Below are 8,923 nucleotides of genomic sequence, written 5' to 3'. Positions count from 1 at the left end.
CGGGCCTGCTGCGGGGCGCCCTGAGCGCTCGCTGTAACCCAGCCCAACGCCCCGCAGCACCCCCGGCCGCCGGCACCGCGCCGAGCCCCGCGCTGCGGTTCGGGGACCCTGCCCCGGCTGCCCCGGGGGGCTGGGGGGGGAGCTCGGGGGCTGCCCCGGCGGCGGCTCCCAGCGCCCGCCCGCCGCCAAATGGCGTCGCCGCCTCCTCCTCGCTCCCCGCCTCGCCTCGGCGCGGCCCGGGCGCCGCCTCCCTGACTGACGGGCGGCGGCACCAATGCGGGCCGCGGCCCCCGGCGGGCGGAGCCGGGGCTGGAGCCGGGGCCGGGCCCGGCGGTGGCGGCGGCGGCGGCGGCCCCCGCGGCCGCGCTGAATGAGGGCAGGGAGGGAGGGAGCGCAGCGCTGGCCGGGAGCCTGGCGGCGGCAGCGGCGGCGGCTCCGGGGATGCTCCACGCAGCGGCGCCGTCCCGCGTCGTTGTGCTCGCAGCGAGCCTGAGCCGCGGCGGCGGCGGCGGGCGGAGGGGGTCCCCGCCGCCGGGCTGGGTGCGGGGCGCCGGGAAAGTGCTTGGAGCCGCCGCCGGGCTGGGGCGCGGGAGGGGGCTGCGCCGCCGGGCGCCGAGGCGCTGCCGCCTGGAATGAGGAGGAGGAGGAAGAGGGGATGCGCCCGCCCGCCCGCCCGCCTGGAGATGGCTCTCGGAGCGCCTAACGCGATGGGACTGAATGGGGTCGGCAGCCGCCGCACGGCCGAGCGGGAGCAGCAGCAGCAGCAGCCGCAGCGCTGAGCCTCGGAGGGCGGCTGCCGCGTGGTTCTTCGCTATTTTTTTGGGATTTTTTATTTCGGGGGGGGACACGACGAAGAGTGCTTTTTTTTTTTTTTTTTTTTTTTTTTTTTTTTCGGGTGCAAAGCCCGGACTTTGCAAAACAATCCCCGCCCCCAGGAGGATATTTAATCTGCAGCAGGAATCGCCGCTCGCCGAGGCAAACTTGCGAAGGGGAGCGGGGCGCTGGGCCAGGCGGGTGCCCCCGGCCCGCAGGATGCGTGTCCCCCCCCCGGCCGCCGCTCCTGGGACGAGGCTTTCGGCTGCACCGAGCGGGGCTGGACTTTTTATGGACACGCTCACCCACCGGAGGGCGATTCGGGCATAAACAGCGACACAAACTCTGCTTCGGTGCTGGAAGCTGCCCCTGCCGCTGAACAGCTGCTCGCCCCCTGCTTCTGTCCTGGTTTCGAAAGGGGATCCTGAGCTCTTTTGCCTTTTTTTGTTGTTGTTGTTGTTGTAAATTGTTGCATGAATTTTGTTTTAGGTGGTTGTCTTTTCCGGCTGGCTTGGCTGTTTTGGGGTCTTGTGGACTACTGACTGCCGTAACAGCACCGCCACCTCTCGCCATGGCCAGCCCCACAGATAATAACGAGGGCTTCTTCTCGGATGTCAGAAAGGTGGGTTACTTGCGCAAACCCAAGAGCATGCATAAACGCTTTTTCGTGCTGAGGGCAGCCAGCGAGTCTGGACCCGCCCGGCTGGAGTATTACGAGAATGAGAAGAAATGGAGACACAAGTCAGGGGCCCCCAAGCGCTCCATCCCACTGGAAAGCTGCTTCAACATCAACAAACGGGCTGACTCCAAGAACAAGCACCTGGTGGCCCTCTACACCAAGGACGAGCACTTTGCCATTGCGGCTGACAACGAGCCCGAGCAGGAGAGCTGGTACCAAGCGCTGCTGCAGTTGCACAACCGGGCCAAGGGCCACCACCACCTCCACCACCATCACCACCACCACCACAGCGATGTCACCTTTGGAGGCAGCAGCGTGGGGCTGGGGGAGGCGGGAGAGGACAGCTATGGCGAGGTAGCCCCTGGCCCGGCTTTTAAGGAGGTTTGGCAAGTAATCCTGAAGCCGAAGGGGCTAGGCCAGACAAAGAACCTGATTGGCATCTACCGCCTGTGCCTGACTAACAAGACCATCAGCTTTGTGAAGCTGAACTCCGATGCGGCTGCTGTGGTGCTGCAGCTGCTCAATATCCGCCGCTGCGGTCACTCCGAGAACTTCTTCTTCATTGAGGTGGGGCGCTCGGCTGTGACCGGGCCTGGCGAGTTCTGGATGCAAGTGGATGACTCGGTGGTGGCGCAGAACATGCACGAAACCATCCTGGAGGCCATGCGAGCCATGAGTGAGGAATTTCGGCCCCGCAGCAAGAGCCAGTCCTCCTCCAACTGTTCCAACCCCATTTCTGTGCCCCTCCGTAGTAGGCACCACATCAACAACCCTCCGCCCAGCCAAGTGGGGCTCAGTCGCCGCTCCAGGACTGAGAGTGTCACGGCCACCTCTCCTGCCGGCGGAGGGGGTGGAGGCACGGGTGGCAAACCCAGCTCTTTCCGGGTTCGTGCATCAAGCGACGGGGAAGGCACGATGTCAAGGCCTGCCTCCGTGGATGGCAGCCCAGTTAGTCCCAGCGCCAACCGGACACACTCGCATAGACATCGTGGCAACTCCAGGCTCCATCCTCCGCTCAACCACAGCCGTTCCATCCCGATGCCTTCCTCGCGCTGCTCTCCTTCAGCCACCAGCCCTGTCAGCCTGTCATCCAGTAGCACCAGTGGCCACGGCTCCACATCAGACTGCCTATTTCCACGGAGGTCTAGTGCTTCGGTTTCTGGCTCCCCAAGCGATGGCGGATTTATTTCTTCTGATGAGTATGGTTCTAGCCCGTGTGACTTTCGCAGCTCTTTCCGCAGTGTCACCCCAGATTCGTTGGGGCACACCCCGCCAGCTAGGGGCGATGAAGAGCTCAACTACATCTGCATGGGGGGGAAGGCCACCTCATCTTGCTGCAGCCTGGCAGCTCCCAATGGCCACTTCATCCCACGCACCTGCCACCCGCAGCAGCAGCCCCGCTACCCTGGTACGCCGTGCTGTCCCCGAGGTGGCAGCGAGGACGTTGCCGACTTGGAGAAGGCCTTCAGAAAGCGGACTCACTCTGCAGGTACTTCACCCACCATCTCCCACCAGAAGACCCCCTCGCAGTCTTCAGTGGCCTCCATTGAGGAATACACAGAGATGTTGCCTTCGTACCCCTGTGGCGGTGGCCGGCTGCCCTCCTACCGGCACTCTGCCTTTGTGCCCACTCACTCCTACCCAGAGGAGTGTCTGGAGATGCACCACCTGGATGGCGGCCACCATCGGACCAACTCCGCCCCTCACACAGATGACGGATACATGCCCATGTCACCTGGCGTGGCCCCCGTCCCCAGCGGTGGAGCGCCCCCCAAGGGCGGTGACTACATGCCCATGAGTCCTAAGAGTGTGTCGGCCCCACAGCAGATCATCAACCCCGGCAGGGGGGGCCGCCACCCTCCAGCCACGGTGGACTCCAACGGCTACATGATGATGTCCCCCAGTGGCAGCTACTCCCCGGACGGTGGCTCCACAGGCTACGGCAAGATCTGGACAAATGGCACCGGCCACCACCCAAAGCTCTCGGTGGAGAGCAATGAGGGGAAGCTCCCCTGTGGCGGCAGCGACTATATCAACATGTCCCCGGCCAGCGGCTCCACCACCAGCACACCACCTGACTGCTACTTTGGGGGTGCGGGGCAGCCGGGCGTCGAGGAGGCTGCTGCTGCGGCCCACCACAAGCCCATCTACTCCTACTTCTCGCTGCCACGCTCCTTCAAGCACGTGCACCGGCGTGGTGGCGGGGCAGCGGGTGAGGAGGGCAGCCCCCAGCCCCGCGTTGCCCTCGGTTCCAGCCGCCTCCTGTACGCTGCCGAGGACTCGTCCTCCTCTACCAGCAGTGACAGCCTGGGCGGTGGTGGTGGCGGCCCTGACGGTGTCCCCTTGTCCCACCCGCAGCCGCCGCGCAAGGTGGACACGGCCGTGCAGACCAAGGGCCGCCTGGCGCGACCCACGCGCCTGTCGCTCGGCGGCCCCAAGGCCAGCACCCTGCCGCGGGCCCGGGAGCAGCCCCCGCTGCTGCTGCCCCCGGAGCCCAAGAGCCCGGGCGAGTACGTCAACATCGAGTTCATCGCCGGCGACAAGCCACCCTTCCCCGCGGCCGCCCTGGGCCTGCCACGGCCGCCGGGGAGCGAGGCAGCTGAGGAGTACATGAACATGGAGCTGGGCCCGCGGGCGGCCCCCGCGGCCCCCTCTGGCCGGGACTACGTGACCATGCGGCTGGGGGGCTCCTGCTCCGACAGCCCCTCGCCCTCCTCGCCAGCCCTGCTGCTGGGTTACGCTGATAAACCCCCGGCGGTGGCTTCCCCGGAGCTGGCGGCGGCGGCACCTCCGCGCTCCTCGTCCTCCTCCCTGCTCGGGGGGCCTGGTGCGGGCAGCGCCTTCACCCGCGTCAGCCTCAGCCCCGGCCGCACGCCCAGCGCCAAAGTGATCCGTGCTGACCCGCAGGGCGGCCGCCGGCGGCACAGCTCGGAGACCTTCTCCTCCACGCCAACTGCTGCCCGTGGGGCGCCGGGGGGCTGCCCCGGGGCACCGTTCCCCTGTGGGGGCGCGGGGGGAGCCGAGGAGGTGAAGCGCCACAGCTCGGCCTCCTTTGACAACGTGTGGCTGCGGCCTGCTGCTGGGGAGGCGGCCGGAGCCCCCGCTGCCCGCAGGGAGCCCGGGGCTGCCCCCGCCTTGGAGAACGGGCTCAATTACATTGACCTGGACCTGGTGAAGGATTTTGGGCACCGCCGCCACCACCACCACCACCACCACCACCTGCACCCCGCCGCCGAGGGCGCCTCCCTGTCGGGGGGGAAGCCCCCGCCACCGCCGCAGCCCAAGTCCCCGAGCCAGCCTCGTGGGAGCGGCCACCCCAGCGATGACTCGAGCGCATACGCCAGCATCAGCTTCCAGAAGCGGGAGGAGATGTAGGAGCCAGGCGCCAGCCAGGGAAGGTGAGCCCCGCCGCCGGCACCGGGCTCCCTGGGGGCACCGGGACCCTCACGGTGGGCATCAGGGAAGGGTGGGTGGCTCTGAGTCCCTTTGGGGTGGCTCTGTGTCCCTTTGGGGTGGCTCTGCTGCCCGTCTGCACCCGGGTTCCTGCTGCCTGGCCTTGTTGCAGGCTGCCTGAGGGTGCAGCACCCTGGAGGTGGGGGCCAGGGTCCCCTCTGGTGAGGGTGCTCCTGCTGAGACAGAGATGGGACTTGGTTGTGGCACTGCCTCATCTCCTCAGCGTTTAGGATTGGGTGTATTTCAGAAGTGGGTGTAGGACTTGAGCGAGTGAAGTAGCTGGGGGCGTAGGGCTGGAAATGGGAAGCTCCCATTTTAATCCCTGCCGGGGTAAGGCAGCGACCCACACCAACTCTTGTTATCCCGCACATGAAGCACGGCTAATGGCACCTACCTCACAGGGCTGTGATGAGTGCCAATTCAGCTTTGCTTGGAAAGGGCTGTGAATTTGAGCAAGATTTGAAAGTCTTCAAAGCCCTGTATCCATCCCTCGTGCTTCAGCTGATAGGAAGTGTGGCTGTCGGGGGCTTGCAGCAGGGTTACAGACTGCATGAGAAAACAGGCCCTCAGAACGGTGCCTTTGCCATTGGCTGCATTGCTGTGCTTTATTTTCCCTTACAGCTTTCCTCTTTTAATTTGAGAAAATCTTTGGCCAGGCTGCCACACCTTGGTTCCAGGCGCAAAGTGAGCAGCATCACAAGCACTGTGATGCCCTGCCGCGTAGCAGCACGGAGCTGGGGGCCCGGGAGGCACGTTACGGTGCGTGCAGGTGGATCCTCGTGAGAGGGTCCTCGAGCACTGGCGGCTAGCTGCACTGTATTTGAGCAGCAGCAGGTATCACTATGAGTGTGTACAAGGAGATATGAGGGGCTGGATCCCATACGGCTGTTTATTATTTTACTGGAAGCACAATAATGTTTGTACTGTGCGTTCACTCGGTGTGCAGGAGTGCTGGGAGCCGGTGTTGGAAAGATGCCTGGGATCATCACTTCCGTGTCACTGCGGGACACGTTTATATACCTGAACAAAGGTGAAATAAGCTCTCCATATTTGCTGCTTAGCACTCCCACCGTTGCCTGTCAGAGCAGTGCGGTGCGAAGGACTGCTCTTAGGTGACCTGTGAACGGCAGATTCATTGCAGCGTTCGAGGTGAGGCTTCACCTGAGCACGGATACTGCAGGTCTGCTTCGAGTGGTGCCTGTAGGAACCAATCGTTTCCGTGGCTGTGTGACAGGAGCGTGCTGGCTGTCACAATCCTTGGTGAGCAGCCCTACCCGCCACGCCTTTCCTCTCTTCTGGAGGTGCTTTCAGGCGGCTGCCTGGGCTGGCCGTGTCGTGCTGCCCTGACCTGTGAGCGCCGAGCTCCTGGTGTGGGGATGTTCACCGGAGGATGCAGTGTGTTGTGCTCATGTCGGTGGGTGTGTTGCTATTTTCTCCTGTTGTGTGCTAAGATGGGGGGAGCAAGCGCGAGAGAAAATCCACTGCTGAGATCTGGATGAATGATAAACGTGTGAGAGGAAGAGAGCACAGGTCTGAGGAGGAGCAGTGCCGCAGCTGGTTACTTGCACAGATTTTTGCACCTGTGCTGCTTACGTTGCTGCAGACACCTTGCCTTAATCGATCCAGTTTGTCACTGCTAGTGTAAAAGCTGCAGCAGATTTTCCACCCCGGAGGCAGGGAGATCCCCACTGTGCTGTGGGATCAGGACAGGAGAGAGCCGGCACCAGGAGGTGCGGGAAGGCACCGCGCAGCTGCTCGCAGAGAAGCGTGGTGAAAGGTAGTGTCTAGTGGCGTCCTTGCCATCTGAAGTTGGTTCTTATTTCCCCGAATTAGGATTGGACTAAGTGAGCACGGCTTCTGGGAGGCCGGGAAGAGTTGGTTTGTAATTATGCGGGGAGTCAGCAGCCGAGCCTGTTCCCGTGCCCTCCCCTTTATGCAGCTCGCCTGCTTGCAGCTTGCTCAGACGTTAACTCGTTGGGCTCCTGTTTCCCACGCTGCATTTCTTACCATCAGCTGCAGCTTTCCTCAGAGTTCAGCCCGACTAGCTCATCTTCTTGAGTGTGCTAAGGAAAAAAACTGTGTTACACCACGTTGACATCTGTTTTTAGACCAGTCCTCAGACCTTTTCGGCTTTGCGGGTGGAACTGGGGTTAGGCAGGGGAATCGGCCCGTGTAGGGCACACCTTATGCCATCCTTAAGAAAAGCTGCCCGGAGGTGAGTGATTTATAGGCCTGCACACAGTCTGCTTGCACATGCCTGCAGAAGCTGCTGAGCACCTCAAGCTAAACCATTCTCCTGTGAGTGGGGAGCGCTGCAGGTCCCAGGGCTCTGCGTGCCCTCCCCAAGGAGCCGCTGAGCATCGCCCCGCACTGCTCCTGCAGGCGTGGGCTGCGAGGGCAGGGGGGCTGCTCCTGCTGCTGCTTCTCCTCATGCTGCCTGAGCAGCGTGGAGTAGCAAGGGGAAGCCACCTGGGCTGTTCGCAGGTACAGCAGAGAAGGGAGAACATCAGGACCTGGGGAGGGAGAGGCAAAGCTGCAGGTGTTGGAATCAGGGATGGGGAAGGCTGCTTTAAGTGCCCTTTCTTTGTTCTCCATGTCTGTTGTAGCTGTGGGCTGTTACTTAACGCTTGTAATCTCAGAAGTGGCAGAAGGACTGCACGTGCTATTTCTTTACTTTCTTTTTCCTCCCTTTCCATAAAGCAGTCTTCCCTCCCTCCTCCCCAGCAAAGGCCAAAACTATCTGGATAACTCTTGCTTTACCCATTCGGGAATTTTCTGTTGTTCCAGACTACAAAGCAAAGACCTCACATGTTTGCCATTCAGCTCCCAGTGGGTAAAATGATTGCTGTTGCTTTGCTGCAAGCCAGCTTGCTCCTCTCTTCCTTGCTGCCCTGTCCTTTCCCCCACCCCTGCCACTTCCAGGCTGCTGAGGCATTACGTTCTGCAGGGGTTTTGTCCTCATTCAGGTGGTACTTATTTCTCCTAACATTAAAGATAGTAGCTGAAATAATAAATGATTTGCAAATTAAAAAAAAAAATAATATAAAAATCTCTCCCATCCATAGCACTTCTCTGCACTCCCCCTCAAATCCCATTGCTTTCCCTGTCCTGTGTTCCTGGCTGCGTTGTAACGTGTGGCCCTGCCCTAGCTGCCTTTCTTCTCTCATCCTTTTAAAAGTTCAGTGGTTGACAAGCTGCCCTGCAAGCTCCTCTGCCCACACATTTCCCTCTGCTTGTGAGAAGTGGATATTGCTACGTGTGCCGAGCCCAGCCGGTGGCTCCTTGGTGCCTGGATCCCATGACAGGTGGACTTCCATGCATCAGTGGCCAAATCCTGCTGGAAAACACCGGCCTGTGAGGCGAGGAAGCTGAGGCTGTAGCTGGGGGGAGTGGTGTTGCTGTAGGGCATTTTCCTCCTGCTCGGGATTTTGCATGCACAGATGAGCAGATAGCGCGGATGTGCTTCTTACCTGCTTTTGGAGTTGCTGTGAGAAGAGAAACCTCCTAGAATTAGCAGGGGTATGAAGATGAGCTGCTGAGAGCTTGTGTTCAGAGAATACAGTCAAAAAATATTCCAGAAAGGAAACCATTAGACGTTGGCTCTTGAGAAACAGGAAAGGCTGAAGCAGGATGGCAGAATGAATCCAGGTACGTGGCTTTGATCTCCAGAGCTTCAAAGCAAAGACATTATTCCCCCGCCTCATTTCCATTTCGTTGATGAGTCTGAGAACTTGTGAAAGTGAGTACTAATAACACTGCATGGAATATGTGCAGCCCGAGCAAGTGGTAACTTGGCTCCCTCGCAGCCTTAATGATGCCTCTCTGCCCGGCGCGTGGTGGGCGTTTGGGTGCTGGAGGAAACCAGCACGCAGGGCGAGGACGTCTGGAAGGTGCCCCTGCCTCGTGTCCGCCTCCAGTGAAAGCAAAGTGCTGCTGCGGCGAAAAGCTCGAACGTATGTTTTGCTTCTGAAAATACAC

General features: G+C 61.2%; 1 protein-coding gene across 3 annotated transcripts in view; it reads left to right on the top strand.

Annotated features, from left to right (window-relative positions):
* The first annotated feature begins 335 nt into the window (after window positions 1-335).
* The window catches only part of IRS1 (insulin receptor substrate 1), a 51,409-nt gene continuing 42,821 nt past the window's right edge, over window positions 336-8,923 (top strand). Inside the window, exon 1 of one of the 3 annotated variants that reach the window (XR_011811260.1) lies at window positions 336-4,890. Coding sequence is in view for 1 of the 3 variants with exons in the window: in XM_027464005.3 (XP_027319806.3) it covers window positions 1,385-4,867 (3,483 nt within the window). In the remaining 2 variants the exon portion in view is untranslated. Of the gene's footprint in view, window positions 4,942-8,923 lie in introns of all 3 variants that reach the window. The other 2 variants (XR_011811261.1, XM_027464005.3) reach the window with 2 other exon arrangements.

The sequence above is a fragment of the Anas platyrhynchos genome, chromosome 9 (assembly GCF_047663525.1).
Source record: "Anas platyrhynchos isolate ZD024472 breed Pekin duck chromosome 9, IASCAAS_PekinDuck_T2T, whole genome shotgun sequence".
NCBI classification, from domain to species: domain Eukaryota; kingdom Metazoa; phylum Chordata; class Aves; order Anseriformes; family Anatidae; genus Anas; species Anas platyrhynchos.
This window is presented reverse-complemented; position numbering and strand designations above follow the sequence as displayed.